Source organism: Eriocheir sinensis, unplaced genomic scaffold (genome assembly GCF_024679095.1).
Source record: "Eriocheir sinensis breed Jianghai 21 unplaced genomic scaffold, ASM2467909v1 Scaffold578, whole genome shotgun sequence".
NCBI classification, from domain to species: Eukaryota; Metazoa; Arthropoda; class Malacostraca; order Decapoda; family Varunidae; genus Eriocheir; species Eriocheir sinensis.
The window spans coordinates 1,430-19,266 of record NW_026111918.1 but is presented as its reverse complement, the minus strand read 5'-3'; the positions used below and the strand labels follow the sequence as shown (position 1 = coordinate 19,266).

Genomic DNA, 17,837 nt, shown 5'->3' with positions numbered 1-17,837 from the left:
TTGGGGGTGGTGGGGTGGGGGTTCAACTACGCTGACCATCCAATTACACGCCCTACACTCGTCAACAGACCCGCTGCGGCGGCTGCTACGTTATATAGGAATAGATTACAAGAGTATACGTTAGGGAATTTCCTTTCTTTAGAGACTAAGGATTTTCCCGATTTTGGGGATTTTTGTAGGGTCATTTTGAAAGCCCATTTTTCAGTGATTTGGCCGTCCACCACCTAAACCACTGTTCCCTACAGGGATTAATCGAGTTAACGACCACCAAAACCACAGCTCCCAAAAGGGATTAATCGAGCTAACGCCGCCGCCGCAAAATAGCTTGCATTCATTACCTACCTTATGAAACATCACTAGGTCTTCATATATTTTTTCTACAAACGTTTGGTTAGCGACGGTACGCTTGGTTAGCAAGGTACACTTGGTTAGCGATGGTACGCTTGGTTAGCGTTGGTACGCTTGGTTAGCGATGGTACGCTTGGTTAGCGACTAGTCCACGCATGTGAGACCAGGTCCACCACGCGTGGTTATTATTATTTTTTTTTTTTAGAACACGCAGCCCAACGGCTGCCGTGCTGAGGGCCGGGTATAGCCCGGGCCTGTTCAGCCCGAGTCCCGGATGACCTTGAGTCATGGCTCAGGGCTGATTTGGGGTGGTTAGCGATGGTATGCTTGGTTAGCGATTAGCCCACGCATGTGAGTATACGGTAGGGATTTTCCTTATTTTCGAGACTAGAGAATTTTTCCTGATTTAGGGATTTTTCTAGGGAAATTTTGGAAGGCTATTTTTCAGTGATATGGGCTCCCCCCCCCCAATACCCCGGTTCCCCACAGTTCCCCAGGCTTGTCTTGGGGGATAGGGGGGGCTGGAGTGGTGGAGAGGGTGGAGTGGTGATTCTTAAGATTTACCTATTGTGTGAACTCCCTGTGCCAGAGTGTTTATATAGCTTTTTATTAATACGCTTGATATATGGTTTGAAAAGTGCTTCTGTGTGCTAAATAGTGCCTCAGTATATGAGAAAGAGGAGCAAGAAGCAGAAATAACACTGGTCTTGTGCTGTGGACGCCTGAAATATTGTGTGACCTCCCTGTGCCAGAGTGTTTATATAGCTTTTTTTCATTAAAACGCTTGATATATGGTTTGTAAAGTGCTTTTGTTTGCTAAATAGTGCCTCAGTATATGAGAAAGTGGAGCAAGAAGCAGAAATAACACTGGTCTTGTGCTGTGGACACCTGAAATATTGTGTGAACTCCCTGTGCCAGAGTGTTTATATAGCTTTTTTTCATTAATACGCTTGATATATGGTTTGTAAAGTGCTTCTGTGTGCTAAATAGTGCCTCAGTATATGAGAAAGTGGAGCAAGAAGCAGAAATAACACTGGTCTTGTGCTGTGGACACCTGAAATATTGTGTGAACTCCCTGTGCCAGAGTGTTTATATAGCTTTTTTTCATTAATACGCTTAAAGGAGAGTAGCTTATTTTGAGGCATTGGCATGCTCATGGGTGTTCGTATCCGCTCACTGCCAAAAATCTCCACTATAGACTTAATTTTCTGATCGAAAAAGTCAAGGAACATATATTTGCCAAAATAGAATCATTAAAACATTCAGACAAGTGAGGAGGTAGCAGAGAGGTGTGACTCGGACAAGGAAGACTTGGCTGGTTTAGGCATGTGAGAAGAAATCTTAAAACAGAAAACATTTCCCTTTCCCTTCTTTTAATTTAGGTAATAAAAGGGAAAATAAGCAAAACACAAAACTATGTTCTTTTTCATTTTATTATTAAAGAATATAAAATATTGATCATCATCATCATCATTTCATCGACGCCTGCTCCTAGGAGCTCCCACCAGGGGATGGCCACGGCAGGAGAGCTTCCATCTTTCTCTATTCAAACACTCCCTCCTTGCCTGCTCGAAGATTCTCAAAGATCTCCCCCCCCCTCTCCCCAACGTACTCTTGCACCCTATCCCTCCATTTCACTGGAGGTCGTCCTCTAACATTCCCTCCCTCCATCTCACTCACATACACCCTTCTGGTCATCTTACTCTCCTCCATTCGCTCCATGTCGCCAAATCGCTTTAAGGTCTGTCACTTCACTTCATCCACCACTCCACACTTCTTCCCTTCACCCCTGTGACACATTCCAAAATGCTCGTACACACTTTCATTACTCATTCCATCCATTCTACTCATACCACAAGCACTCCTCAAATAACTAATTTCCACTGCCTGCACTTTAGACCTCGGACTTTCATTCCAGGCCCACGTTTCACTTGCATATGTGAGGGTTGGTACTATTATTGTATTTCTCAAATCCCTCTTTACCTCCATGCTCACACTTCTGCCATTCATGATTCGTCCCAAAGACCCTACCACCCTTCTTCCTTGCAATGCCCTTTCTCTTATCTCTCCCTCCATACCACCATGCTTACACATAACTGATCCAAGCTACTTAAACTCACTGACCTCCTCCATTTCTTCACCATTCAAAATTATTTTGCATTCTTTTTCACATTCAATTCCCACTCTATATGGGCATACAAAATCTACAACCTCACTTCTACTTCGCTCACAAACCATCACTTTACTTTTGTTGACATTTACTTTCAGCTTTCTCCTGTTGCAGACACTATAAAAAACACTGACCAAATTTTGTAGGTCACTTTCATTTTCTGCAATGAGCACCGTGTCATCAGCAAACAGTATCGAATTCAGTACCCACTTCCTTCCCTCATCGAAGTCTTACTCCAACTTCTCCAACTTTGCCCTTCATTTCTCTAATGACATCATCCATATAAATACTTGTATCTCAAAATGTTCACTTGTTTCTCCAGTAATTTTGATACATGCAGATGCATCCTCATAGAAAGACTTTATTGCACTAAGCAGTTTTCCTCCCACACCATAAATCTTTAAAACATCCCACAATGCAATCCAATCGACTCTGTCATAAGCTTTTTCCAAATCCATGAAGGCAGCGTATAGTTTCTTTCCTTTTGCTATTATTTTTTCTACTACCATCCTGAAGGCAAATATCTGATCCACACATCCCCTTCCCTTCCTGAAGCCTCCTCGTTCTTCACTGATTTTCTCTTTTGTAAGTCTTTGCACCCTCTCTATTATGACTTTTCTATATACCTTTCCGGGTATACTCAGGAGACTTATACTTCTATAGCTCCCACATTCCCCTCTCCCGCCCTTCCCCTTGTAAACTGGGACAATGACGGCTTTCGTCCAGTCTGCTGCCCCCCCCGTCCATGCTACTTCACATATCTTGACCATCCATTTCACGACTTCATCTCCTCCACACTTCAGCATTTCTGCTGTGATTCCATCAATTCCTGCTAGCTTTCCATTTTTTTTATCTTTTTATTGCCTGATTTACTTCTTTATATGTTATACTCACAGATCTGTATTACCTAGATTGGACACGCCTATTTTGTTTACATTGCGCGCCGCGAGCGGGCTTGGCGCCATTTTGAAAGATTGCACCACCAGAATATTAACATGCAAACATGGTAAGGAGCGCACTAAAAACAGCTCCCAAAACCTTAATTCTGGTCCGATTTCAAAAATGTAAAAACCGACACAATCAGGAAAGAGAGTTCTATCTGGATATCTAACAAATGGCAACTATCATTTGGACATATGCACATATGCAGGGTTTGAATATGAAGGCCAGGGCAAGGAGTTCCAAAGAAACTCTTGTGAATGGCTCATTTTTTCTATTTTGCTCAATTTTTTTTTTTTTTTTTTTTATTTATATTATGAGGATAGACTGTAGGCCTACTGTATGTGTAGGCTTTCAAAGACAACGACTGTTTTGTAATTGTATACTTTATTTTACATATTTTAGGCTACATAAAAAAGAGGTGGTCACCAAAAATTTAGGCAGGTATAAAATAATATAATATTCATTCCCATTGCTTGACTTGCCCTCACACATTTTACTGTCCCTTAAACAACACCAACTTGTTTAGTTTCTGTCGCACACTCCTGGCCTGGAACTTTTGTGTGTGTAGCCTAGCCACATGATAGTACCTCACATTGAAGTAGATCTTGACCAGCAAACGGACCAAGTCATAACTGTGGTTGTCTATTCCTTGTGCTGTATCCATAACATGCGAGTGCAAACACAGGACATCAGGGTCAACATCTCGTAATACAAGATACTGCAGTCGCACCAGGCTGATCTTTGGGTTTACATACTTCATACTGGATAGGTCTCTCAGGTGCTGCTCGGCCTTAAGGAGAATTGCGATGACACCATCCGATGGTACATGTAGCTTGCTGCTCCAGTTCTTCATGCTGAGGAACTTCAATGCTGCCTGGTAGTGTACTGAAGACTCAGAAGAGGTGTCAGATACTAGGCTGATTCTGCAGTCTTCGCAGCGGAGTTGATCAATAGCCTTCTTTATCACCCATCCTGAAAGTATTGCAAGAAACACATGTTTTACTAAAAGAAAAATGGCATTTTTAATACAACATGGCGAATTGTGCTAATAATCAACATTTGAAGCTATTTTCTTAACATAAAGACTCACCAGCAATGTACACCACAATGTTCTCAACCAGGATGCCCATATTCTTGTGCAGGGCTGCATAGTTATGTTCTTCCCGGGTGATCTCAGCAGCATTGGTGTCATGCGGAGGAACATAGGTTGATGTTGTACCATCCAATAGGGCTGTGTCATCTAGTCTCTTCACATTTGCTTCCGCGGATCCAAGCAAACGGCCGGTACGGGCCAGAAGTCGCCTGAAGATGCTTGTGAACTGTCCTGCTGTGGGGTTGTTTGAAGATCCACCTACAAAATCACAAATTACAACAGATTAAAAGAATTTCTCAAAAAAGAAATTTTACAAGTAACATCAGTGATGAAAATAATAAATAAGAAAGATACCTACCACATTGCCTGACAGCGCAGAAGAAAAGTTCAAGGTGATCTTGACTTGTTCGATAGGTCAAGAAGTAGTTGAAACCATGCACCTTGGGAAGCATGAGCTCTTCTACTATAGCTATGGTGCTTACGATGTCCATGCATAGTCCTACGATACAGGTTCCTCTGGAAAATATAAAAATTACTTTTACAAGTACCTGTAGAAAGAGTATCAGCACAACTGTATAGCTCAAGTTGGCATATAAAGGGAAAGGGTGATACACTATGGATATGGTAGGCTAAGTATCAGTGGTTTACTAGCAGCGATATGACATTAATCATTGACTTGTGATATCAATTATCACCAGACACCCATTACCTGACTGAAGTATGCAAAGGTATCCCTTCCACAGTCTTCAAGGCTGTCAAGTAGTCCTTTGTTTCAAGCAGGAACGTCTTGATTTCAGCCCAGTTCTCCGTCCTGATTGGCTGTTTTGTTCCCTTGCCGTATGGTGAGCGACTATTAAGAACATCAAACAGGCGGTCAATCCTCTGAAAAATTATCAAATAACCCTTGTGATTTTTTTTTTTTTTATTTTTTTTTTTTTAATATTGCACTCTTCACTCACATGCTTCATGACAAATAAAATGAATAATCCGTATGAATTCCACTGTTGGGCCAGCATTCGAGAAGGAATACATTCCAGTTAATTGGAGAAATTCCAATGCTGATGCCACAGACGATGAGAGCACTTGGACTGCCAGCTTGACTTTCATCTTCTTGTTCTTGAAGTCAATATGGTCTGGAGTCAGCTTGTTCCCAAGACGCAAACCAATGTCTTCCTGTGTTGTGTGTAAATCTTTGATGAACTGCCACACAATCCGTCCTGATGGCCCCACAATGACACTGTACGCTTCTAGAGTGTTTCGTACTAGTTTGACCATATGGCAAGCATCAAAATACAGGTGTATCTTATGACCATTGTAGTCAAATGAAGGACAAAATGATGACGCAAGCTTCAGTCTGCAACCCAGCAGCTTAGCCATACCCTTGTTTGTACTGTGGCCATCCATGGTGAGTGAGCACACTCTGAGATTAGCTTCATGGCATGCATCCAGACAGTGCTTTACAAGTTCTGTTTGTTGTTCAGAGGACAGTCCTTTGGTGAAGTAGTATGCAATTGCACACTTCCAATTAGCTTTCAAGCCAACGAGCATGACTACTAGTGCTTCTTTAGCCTCCACATCTTCCACTGAACCAGCTCCCAAATCAACAAATCCAACAGTCTTGTTTGTCTTAGCATCATATTCCATCTTTTGCTTGATGCTCATGCCATCCAACATCATGCTGCACCTGAAAAATCATACCGAATATACAAGCTGGAAGTGAACCACTTAGTAGCCTAACCAGTATAGGCCTATATTATGTATCATAGCAATACCTGTATCTGAATACCTAAATGATAAATGTAATAGCCAATCTGGGAATTTCTCTGGCAAGGCAAATCCAACGAATCTCTGGTAGCTAACTGCTGTTAGGACAAAAGTAAATTAAAAAGTTAGTAATAAACTAAAAATGCAACCAAAACAATGAATTCAAACTGAAATATACAAGAATGCCAAATATTATACATACAGCGTGTAGTCTGCGGGATTTTCTTTAGCCTTTGCTGCCAGGGAGTTCATCATAAGCCCATTCAAACCAGGTTGGGCATCATACTTCTCAAGCCACCTGAAGAAATAGCCATGAAATTGACAAAGTTCACATATCCAAAGTTCTCCTTAAAAATCCTTCAATTATTTAAAAGGAAGTGAAGCAGTTAGTTGAATCATTCATGAGGCAACATTTCCTTAATGTAATTGTTTTTTTGCCAACATGTATTGAAATTTGTATAAAAAAAAAAGCAATTTACTGATCTCTAAACAATAAAGTAGGACTAACAAACTATAGTTTTAGAATACTAATTACCTGCGTAACGTACGCAGCTCAGGAAGGTTGATTCCCTTCGTCTCTCTGGTGTACCTGTACGCCTTGCTTGAGTAGAGGTGTAATGTTAGGGCAAAGTTTTTCTGTGCAGCACTATACTCCTTTGTTGGTTTTTGGAAGAGGTCACATGGTATGTCTGCAAATGACAAAAAGCAGTTGAGGATCTACCGGTTGAAGATTATGAATCATCCATGTAGCCTACAGCATAGTACAGTATTCGAGTGATTTACTGAAGATAGCAACCAGCAGGCAACATTAGACTACAACAATGCTAACCTTTGTAAGATTCCAGGCGAACCTCAAGCTCTGCATTTATCAGATTTTTTTCTTCCAACTCCTTCAGCAATGATTGGGTCGTTTCTTTTGCCCTCTTCTCTCTGGCCTTTGTGTTCTTGAGCTTTCTACGTAATGATTCCACCTGGGTTCCCAGCTCAGAAATCCTACTGTCAGGTGTAACTTCAGCTGGTAATGGATATGCGTGCTCCTAGAATAGTGAAATAATCTCGTTAGTTGTGGCATTCTCTATTCACTGAAGTATGGTAAATGCATCTGTATTCATATGGCAATTTCATGGTCTATACTATAGGCCTATTCTACTGTACAGCCTATAGCTATCATTCTCTCACCAAACTCCCATTTTCCCAAAGCAACAGTGTCTCAATTTACATGGAAATAGTAATTCAGTTACCGTATGCATTTGTTCCGTAGAAGGCCCAGGTTGAGGCATGGGCACTGGTAAGTCTGCACTTGTACTTGTGACAGTTGACCTGGTCCTTGTAGATACCTATTACAGTACAATGCAAAGAAAATACAGATAATTACTACCAATGACCATACTGTAGCTTCCCATAAAAATTAATGAGGTAATTTGTCATGCTTCATACCTATTTACAACATGCTACATATAGGACAGCAATATACTGATATAGATGCTTGATAATAAAACCCACATGGTGAAAACTAGAAACTAATGTGTATTTGGGAGACACGACAGTTTGACACTCTAGTAAATGTCAAAACTGTCGTGTCTCCCAAATACATTAGTTTCTACCATGTGGGTTTTATTATCAAGCATCTAGCAATCTTCTCATACTGATATAGACATTACAGTATTTTGTAATAGGCCTACCTGCAAGTGGCTTGGTAGATCAACCAATTCTGGAATTGCTCCCTCACGTAGCTGTGCATGATGCATGGTAGTATTTACCATACTTGGACGAAAGTGAGCACTGCATACGAGAGCAGTATTACTGGGGTCCACTGTCCGTCTACATAGCCTGACCCACTCCAGGTAAAGGTCTCTCTGCTTTGATTTATCAGGAAACCTGCAACAGAAAGTTGAACATTTATTTGGTAATTTGCTAAAACTACAGAAAAGTTCCCACTTATAAAACCTCCTCCAGTGGCTGACCATTAGGTCTACCAATCTAACCAAATCTACCCTAACATAACCAATCCTAATATATCCTAAACTATCCAATTCTTACCTAAACCAGTCTATCCTAACCTAAACTAACCAATCCTAACCTAACCTGATCTAACCTAGTCTAACCTGTCTTAACCTATCGTATCCAAACACATTTCCGTATCGATTTTTAGTATTACATTGGTCCTACAAGACCATTATATGCACTCCAGAGTGGTTATTAAGTACTCACAGCAGAAAGAATATAACAGCAAATCTTATTATCCACCTACTTCACCCTATCAGAGAGATCAACATTCCACAAACTCTCTGAACAAAGGGCTGGGAGTGGGAGTGTTCTCTGTTTTACACTCGATTTTCGGGTATTATCATATAAAACTGTGACCAAAATTGACTTACTTATGAAATGAGATTCCTCTACTCTTCGTAACTTTATTTTTGTAGTTCTTGCAGTTAATTACAAAGCACTGGGTGCCTTTTGTTTCTTCTTTCCGCGTTTTCCCCATGCTTTCCCCATACAGCTGATGACTGGCGCAACCTTTCAAAATGGCGCCAGTGAATCTCGCCCGCGGTCACGTGATGTCCAATCTAGCGAAGCTAATATATATCTGTGGTTATACTTTTTTCTTTATATACTCCTCCTCTACCTCCACTCAAAACTGCTGCTGTTACAGCTGCTGGACGTCCACCCTCAAAATTCATTAAGTTTTTTTAAATATTCTCTCCATCTCTCTTTCACAGCTTCCCCGTCTTTCAACATCTTTCCATTTTCATCCATAACTTCATTTATTTTACTTGAGGAGATATTTTCTGCATTTCTTTCGTTTTTTACTTCTTTCCAATATGATTTCCTGTTCCCTTTATATTTTTCACTTCGTCATTTTCCAAAGTCTTCATCAACTCTCTTCTTACTTTCTTCTATTGCTTGTTTTAATTTCATTTTGCATTCTCTGTATTTCTTTTTCCTTTCCCTTTTTACTTGTTCAAACACATTTCTTTCTTGAGTTTTATTAAAAAGTTCCCTTTTCTCTTTTACTGTCCTCCTTATCTCTTCTGTCCACCATGAATTTCCTTTTCTTTTTCCATCTCTCACCACTTTCATCCCTAACACTTTTTTTGTTGTAGTTACCATTATTTCTTTAAATGTTCCAAAAACTTTTTCAATATTTGTATTATCTTTTACACTTTCCCATTTTTCACTTAAGGCCTCTGCCATTTCACGGTTATACTCATCTTTTATTTATTTTTCCTGTAATTCTTCTATCTTCAGTATTTCCTTTTTTATTTCACCTTTCTTTTCAAACACCCACTTTTCTTTCATCTTTAACTTTGCCAGCACTGCAAGATGATCAGATCCATCGAACATTTATCTTACTACCTTTGCGTCACAAATTTATTTTCTAAGCCTTTCATCTACTGCCACATAATCAATCAATCCCTTTTGCTCATTATCTTCTCCCCTCCTCCATGTGTATCGCTGGATATTCTTGTGCTGAAAGAACGTGTTCGCTAGGAACACTCTCAGCACAGACATCCACCAGGCACTCTCCATTTTCATTCTTCCCAGGTAGCCCCCATTTTCCCACCACATCCATCACACATTCATCACCCACTTTAGCATTCATATCTCCCATCATAATAAGTTTCCTTTCTTTCTCAAAACTCTTCAAACATGCATTCACTTCCTCCCAAAAAGCTTCCCTTTCTCTCAGTCCTTTTTTTACTCTTCACATTTACTGGTGCATAAATACACGCCCATGCATACTTACCTAAACATACTTTTCCTTTCACCCACACAATTCTTGATCCCTTCCAACCATAATCAGTCACAACATTCCACACTCTTTCAGACATCACAATAGCACATCCTTCCTTACTCCTGCCTCTATACTTCTCATCTATCCCCGTCCATACATCCCCCCCAGGGACACCCTCCCACGTACCCTCTCTACCATCACCCACACCATTTCCTCGAATATGTGTTTCACTCCCAACACATCCACTCTACCATTTACAAAATTTTCAATCATCACTCCTCTTTTCCTCACTACCTAAACCATTCACATTAATAGACACCAGTCTCATACATTCCTTTCTCTTCTGCCGCCCACTGGCCATCGCTCCTGCCTCTAAAAACTCGATAAAAGTATTAGAGGCCACCAATGGGTGGCCAGTCCAATGTGGTGTTATGGAGACTTGCTCCTTGTCAAAGCTAAAAGGATTAAAACAAAGCAGCTGATGGTCACTGCCCCCCTCCCCGTTGGTTCTACCCCGCAGGGTATACCAACGGTGCGCACCACGTGAAGGTGAGGATGGGGTAGGCTACCTTCCCATTCCTGTAACAAATAATATGGAATACACATATTAGAAAACAGACATGATTAATGAGAATTTCCTAAAAAAAAAAAAGAATCATGAGAGAGAGAGAGAGAGAGAGAGAGAGAGAGAGAGAGAGAGAGAGAGAGAGAGAGAGAGATGTTGTTGTTGTTGATTTGTCCTCCCTAGGGGAGGGCATGGGCTGGTGGGCCCGTCAGAGGATGTCGTCAGTTTTCAGTTTATCGAGGAGGTAGGAATTCTGCCACCACCTCTGCCAGGGTGGAGTCATGGGTGAGGCTCACCCGCTCTGCTGCTGTCTGGGGAGCCGTGTCATCGTCAGGGTGGAGCTGTGGGCCGGGTGGGTGCAGTGGGGTGGTGAGGGGGCACTCCAGGATGTAGTGCAGCAGAGGTTTCCGGGTGGCTTGCCAGCAGTGGGGGCAGGGTGGGCTATCCTTGTTTGCCACCTCCTCTTAGCAGGCAAACCCGAGTCTGAGGCGGCGGATGGAGGCGAGGATGGTGTTGGGTGTGGTGTGGGGGAGCTGTATGACAGGCTTGTGGTGAGTGGCAGTGCTGTACCACGAGGCAGAGGCAGAGCCCTGGGCCCGTACTTATAAAGAGTATGTTTCGCTTATGTGAGGCATAAATCAAGAAAATGGCGGACACCGAGACATAAGGGAAGCATAACCCTTAGGTTTCAACTAATAGCATCTTCCATTTGACACAAAACCCGGAACCAGGTTCGGCTTTAAACCCAGACCCATGTCTGGGTTTTCGCGCCGTAAATGGAACGCATTTAGGCAGATATGTAAACAAACATTCTTCCTCTTCTTCTTTTGACCTGTCCTCCTCCTCTCGGGCGTCTCTCCTGTTTATTCACACTTTTCCTTTCAATTGTGCTGTGTAGCTTAATTTTTCTTCACTGCAATATACTATCACACTTTACTTTTCAGTTTGTTGCTGGAATAACTTACTGACATTATCCGTGCGCTTATTCAAGCATTTGTGCCCTTTTTTCCCAGCACTGCATCTCCATCCAACACGTACCGTGCGATGGCCCCGTTGTCCTCCTCTAGCCTCTTAGCCCACTCCTCCCTGGTGCTACTAATAACTCCCCTCTCTGCCTCTCATAGTTGCTGCATTCTTCTATTGGGTGTTCCACTGATTCTTTCTCCCCTGTCCTACAGCTACAGTTCTGGTTTCCCCCTTCCCTATTCCTGCCATTTAGCTACGGGGTTCTCGTTCTTGCTTTAAACATCAGCTTGCTCCCCCAGTCTCCTACATGCCAGTCTACTCCCTCTAGCTTCTGTGTCTTGCTGTACCATCTTAATGTCGACTCTTTTACTCTAAAATTCATAGGCCCAGGCTAGGCAGATGGCACACCACCTGTTCATCTTCCTTTTTTTTTTTTTTACAACAAAAGGCAGCTCAAGGGCACAAAAAAAGAAAACAATAATAAAAAAGCCCGCTGCTCGCTGCTCCCAAAAAATAATTAAAAGAGATGGCCGAAAGAAAGATCAATTTCGGGAGAAGAGGTGTCCTGATACCCTATCAGGCTGATGGATAAATGGGTTTTCTGGGAAAGCAAACTCTTTTAACTTAGACATTAGATACTTGCCTGTGTCCCAGGGTAATAGGTTCTCACTTGACACAGGCTTAAGGGCCAGAGACAAATAAGCGCTGATGAACAACACACTTGTGAGACTAACACTAGCATGCTGTTCCACGGTGTGGGATCCTTACACACACACACACAAACATTTATAAGTTAGCACTAATCAACACCAAGGTGGCTCGGTTCATTATAAACAATGAACTTGAACACCAGACATCATAACACGGATCAAATAACAGATTAATATGTAACCTCTTCACATGTGCAGACAAGCACACACTTAAAATTCAGTACAAGATCATGTACACTTACATTAACATTGACCCACACACATACTTACAGGACGCAAACAGTCAGCGTACTCGTAACACACTCAGCCAAAAATACCAAACGTATCACACAAACACTGACACATGTACGGACTCATACTTTCCACGCACCACACGTGACTGGAACAGCCTCCCCCTACAGATTTTAGACTGCGGTACAATAGACTCATTCAGAAAACAAATAGACACGCACTTGTCACAACACACCAAGACTAACTAGTAGTACACCTATTAAATTCCCTTCCCTTCACACTCGGCACCCCGGTTCCCCCAGCAGCCAACACAAATATCCGTGTTATGCACCTGTACTGGTGCCCTGTGCATTACTTGTCAAGATCAAGACAACACACAGCTTATCAAATGCCTCCAACCTTACCTAATGATAACACTGCTGGCGGCGGATGCTCAAACGGTCGTATCTCAACATTTGGTCCTAAATCCGCCATTGTGGTCGCAAGTGCTGCCCCGTGCGATGTTCAAAAAACGTCCTAGACGCCATCTTGTGCCCCTCAGCCTGACTGCTCGGGAGCGGGGCTAGATCCGACCAGTTTCCGTCCTAACCCGTCGCCATTGAAGAAGTGTTTCCGCCTCATCCACATCTCCACCTCTATACACAATATAAGGTACGTGTTTGAGCTCCTACCTTTGTATAGCTTTACATTAAGGTGGCAAGAGTCACATGAAGGACAATTACGATGATATGTGGGCTGGTTATGGAGAAATAAGGTTGGGCTCATGAGGCAGTGATGTGGGTTGTTTTTATCAATATTTCTTAATCCCATGGAGTTCTTAAAGCTTCCATGCATATGAATATTGTTGTTTGAGCGTAGCAAGAGTCACATGAAGGACAATTATGATGATATGTGGGCTGGTTATGGAGAAATAAGGTTGGGCTCATGAGGCAGTGATGTGGGTTGTTTTTATCAATATTTCTTAATCCCATGGAGTTCTTAAAGCTTCCATGCATATGAATATTGTTGTTTGAGCGTAGCAAGAGTCACATGAAGGACAATTACGATGATACGTGGGCTGGTTATGGAGAAATAAGGTTGGGCTCATGAGGCAGTGATGTGGGTTGTTTTCATCAATATTTCTTAATCCCATGGAGTTCTTAAAGCTTCCATGCATATGAATAGCGTTGTTTGAGCGTAGCAAGAGTCACTGGGGCTGGGAAGGGCAGGGTGTTGTTCTACTTAATTCTAGTAATGTGGTTATTTCTGTGTTTCACAGATGGAGTATGTTGCGGTATACGTTTTCAATCGCAGACTGCGCAGAGAAAGGAGATATCGGGACCCACTTGACCCACTACACGTTAGTGATGAACATCTGTTGCGGGTGTATAGATTTCCCCGTCAAGAAATCATCAGGCTCTGTGATGAGCTGCGTCCCCACCTGGAAAGGAGAACCAGGAGGGCACATGCACTCCCAACTCACACCCAGGTTCTGGCTGCACTAAGGTTTTTTGCAAGTGGCAGCTTCCAAACTGTTATTGGAGACACTGTTGGAATGGACCAATCAAGTGTTAGTAGGGCCATTGACAAAGTAACTCAAGTACTTTGTGTAAAGGCCAGTCAAGAGATAAAGATGCCAACCACAGCAATAGATATCAACAGAGCTATGCAGGACTTCAGACGCACTGGTAACTTTCCAAGAGTGATAGGTGCCATTGATGGAACCCACATTCGCATCAAGGCCCCAGAGGAAAATGAAGAGATTTATGTCAACCGGAAACAATTCCACTCCCTAAATATACAGGCTGTGGGTGACACCAACAACAAGATCATCAGCTACGACACCAGTTACCCAGGGAGCACACATGATTCCTTTATATGGAGACACTGTGCCCTTAAGCAGCGGTTCCTTGCTGGTCATTTTGGAGATGCTCTTTTAATAGGTATGTTTCCTTATATATTCCATGTAATTCTATCAAATTACCTGTACTTTCGTACCACATGCCTACATGTTCAGATTTTTGCCTGCATAGAAGAAACCTCATAATTGTATATTATATCTTGTGATTACATGTTAATGAATGTTAACCTTCTAGACATGTCATATTGTTATGATAACAAAACTCTTAGTAGAACTGCATATGACATTAAAAATTTTAACATAGTTTTCATGCATTTCGTAGTGGAAAGACTGTCTCACATAACACTACATTGTCAATGCCACATCATGTTACTCATCAAGCTCGTCTATACATGATGTCAACAGTAAATGGTATTATTATGAGGGTCTGGCAGTTCAACAACTTTCTTAGTGATTACAAGCAGCCAGCCACAGTTGGGTTACCATCAGTACAAAAGTAAGAAAATATCACTGCAATTTTTTAGCATTATTGACAACACCAAGGCACAGCTACCCATACTCAAATTGTTCCTACGTAAATGAATAATGAATTAATGAATTTTCCATTTCACAGGAGACAGTGGGTATCCTCTGGAGCCATTCCTGATGACCCCAGTTGTACCCGACAACACCTGGGGAGGAACGCTACAACCAGAGCCATCGAAGGACAAGATGCATTGTTGAGCGGACGTTTGGGATCCTCAAGTCAAGGTTCAGGTGCCTTCACGAGTCAGGAGGAAGTTTGCAGTACGACCCCGAGAAGACAATGAAGATTGCGACTTCTTGCATGCTCCTGCACAACTACTGTGTGGATCGTCGCATTCCCTATGTTGGTGATCTTGTGCAAGAAGAAGAAGTACCAGTTCAGCCTGTGAGAGACAACAGACAGGTTCCTGGTCAAGTTGTCAGGCAGGAAATTATTAGAAACTTCTTTTCCTGAGTATAGGTAGGCATATATGTAGACCTTGCAGTTATTAATGGATTGCTTTCATATGTAAATGTGCAGAACTCACAGTTGGAGCATAAGAATAAAACAAGAAACCATAATGACCACATGCTCATCTTTCTTGATCTGAATTTGTTAATTATTATTAATATCTAATTAATATCAGCTTACACCTGCAGATTGCGTATGGTGCACCGGTGGCCGAGTGGTCAGCGTGTGTACGATCCAGAGGACTGTACACCCATTGCAAGACGCTGAGAGAATTCATCCATGGACACTTGGTGGAGGGTTACCAACATGCTGCCCAGATCTTCAGTCAACCTAAACTTCTGCATCTTTGATCAAGAGAGGCACCAGGGGCTAACACTTCCTCACCACACATTCTCATCACCTAGTTTGATACCCTAATTGTCCCTCTCACATACCTTATACATTTCAGCACTCTGTACTCTTGACTTGCTTATCATCCTCTTCAACTATTTAATTGTTGGCCATTTCTCTGCTTCATATAACATAACTAACCTCACATATGCACAGTAGCCATTTAACTTGTTCCTTAACCATGTGTTTCAGAATGTGTGTACGTGGTGATCCATAGGACTCGTTTCCCACCGCAAGACGCTGAGAGTTTCAGCCATGGACATGTGGTGGAGGGTTACCAACATGCTGCCCAGCAGATCTTCGGTCAACCCTAACTTCAGCGTCTTCGGTCAAGAGGTTCACCACCTCCACCACACAGTCTCATCACCTAGTTTGGTACCCTACTTGTCCATCTCACATACCCCATGTATCTCAGCATTCTGCACTCTTGCCCAGGGAGTGCGGATATTGATTAGTGATGAACCAGGTTGGCGAGGAATGTTTATGGAGGAATGGGAAGGTGCTCATTGCTGGTAAAACTAAAACCCATTTCAATGAAATAACATTCTGATGAACCCCAGCAGTGAGGTAGTCAATTTACCGGCAAAGGCACAACAACCCCTTAATCATATTAAAAGCATATGACTGACCTGTGTGATTATCTTCCTGTGTTTATGACTGTAATTATTTATCCTATGTACTGTAATGACTGTTGTGCTAACTGAAGCTGTACTGTTCATACCACAGGTTAATCAAATTAAAAGCATATGGATCACTGCGTAATGTGTGATTACTTTTTTCTATAATTATGATTTCTTTTTACCTACAAGAAAGTAACATACCTTCTTGTATAATGGCTTGCTGGAATGCGTACACTTGTCCAGAAAGGCCATTTTGAATCTCTTTAGAAACACAAAAAACTTTTAAAAATATTCATTTTTACTGTCAATGAACAATGTTACATACACAAACAAAAATAAAGGGTGTAAAATTGCTCAAAAGAGCAAGCGTATATATACGTACTAAACACTTCCCTAAGAGGTACGTATATATATATATATATATATATATATATATATATATATATATATATCTATATATATATATATATATATATATATATATATATATATATATATATATATATATATATATATATATATATATACATATATATATATACACACACACACTAAACACTGAACGGGTTAAGCAAAGGAAGCAGCTCGAGGGCAAGGGCACAAAAAAATAAAACCAAATACAAATCACTGCTCCAATAAAGAGTTAAGAGGAGAGGACAATTTGTGGGTGTCCTGATCAATATTCTCCTCTTGAAATAGTGTGTTGTAGGCAGGAGGAAAAACAGATGAAGGAAGATTGCTCCAGAGTTTACCAGTGTAAGGGTTGAAAGAGTGAAAATGCTACTGGTTAACTATTGCATAAGGGATTTATTTCGACAATAAAGGGATGAGCTCCCACCAGGGATGGCCACGGCAGACGAGTTTCCATCTCTCCAGACACTCCTTGCTTTCTCAAAGTTTCAAGGACCTTTCACCCCTCTCCCTAACGTACTCTTGCACCCTATCTCCATTTCACTGGAGATTTTCTCTAACATTCCCTCCCTCTCACTCACATATCATAGACTCTTACTCTCCTCACTTCGCTCCATGTGACCAAACCACTTTAAAGTCTGCCCTTCACTTCTTCCCCTCATCCCCATGACCTATTCCAAAACGCTCATACACACTTGCATTACTCATTGCAGCCATTCTAGTCACACCACAAGCACTTCTCAAAAAACTCCTTTCCACTGCCTGCATTCTAGACCTATTGACTTTCATGTTTCACTAGCATATGTGAGGGTTGGTACTATTACTGTATTTCTCAAATCCCTCTTTACCTCCATGCTCACACTTCTGCCATTCATGATACGTCCCAAAGACTCTACCACCCTTCTTCCTTGCAATGCCCTTTCTCTTGTCTCCCTCCATACCCCAATGCTTGCACATAACTAATCCAAGGTATTTACACTCATCATTCAAAATTATTTTGCATTTATTTTCACATAAAAATAATCATTCTCTACCTCAATTGCCTTATCCCACCCATGAAACCAAATTAAATACA

The 17,837-nt window shown here is 41.6% G+C and overlaps 1 protein-coding gene and 2 long non-coding RNA genes across 3 annotated transcripts; 1 reads left to right on the top strand and 2 right to left on the bottom strand.

The window, feature by feature from the left end:
• Nucleotides 1-3,794: 3,794 nt before the first annotated feature.
• On the bottom strand, nt 3,795-5,424 carry LOC126993185 (uncharacterized). The gene is made up of 4 exons (XM_050852047.1): nt 5,263-5,424; nt 4,912-5,069; nt 4,551-4,811; nt 3,795-4,432 (listed from the first exon to the last, which is right to left on the bottom strand). Exons 2-4 carry the CDS (start codon nt 5,042-5,044, stop codon nt 3,954-3,956), a joined length of 873 nt encoding a protein of 290 aa, XP_050708004.1. The 5' UTR covers nt 5,045-5,069; nt 5,263-5,424; the 3' UTR covers nt 3,795-3,953.
• A 1,447-nt stretch (nt 5,425-6,871) lies between these two features.
• On the bottom strand, nt 6,872-8,258 carry LOC126993186 (uncharacterized). The gene is made up of 4 exons (XR_007747495.1): nt 8,000-8,258; nt 7,559-7,654; nt 7,147-7,354; nt 6,872-7,006 (listed from the first exon to the last, which is right to left on the bottom strand). It is a non-coding gene; the product is annotated as an uncharacterized LOC126993186 (long non-coding RNA).
• A 4,753-nt stretch (nt 8,259-13,011) lies between these two features.
• On the top strand, nt 13,012-15,035 carry LOC126993182 (uncharacterized). Its single transcript, XR_007747494.1, has 3 exons — nt 13,012-13,176; nt 13,784-14,447; nt 14,979-15,035. It is a non-coding gene; the product is annotated as an uncharacterized LOC126993182 (long non-coding RNA).
• The last annotated feature ends 2,802 nt before the right edge of the window (nt 15,036-17,837 follow it).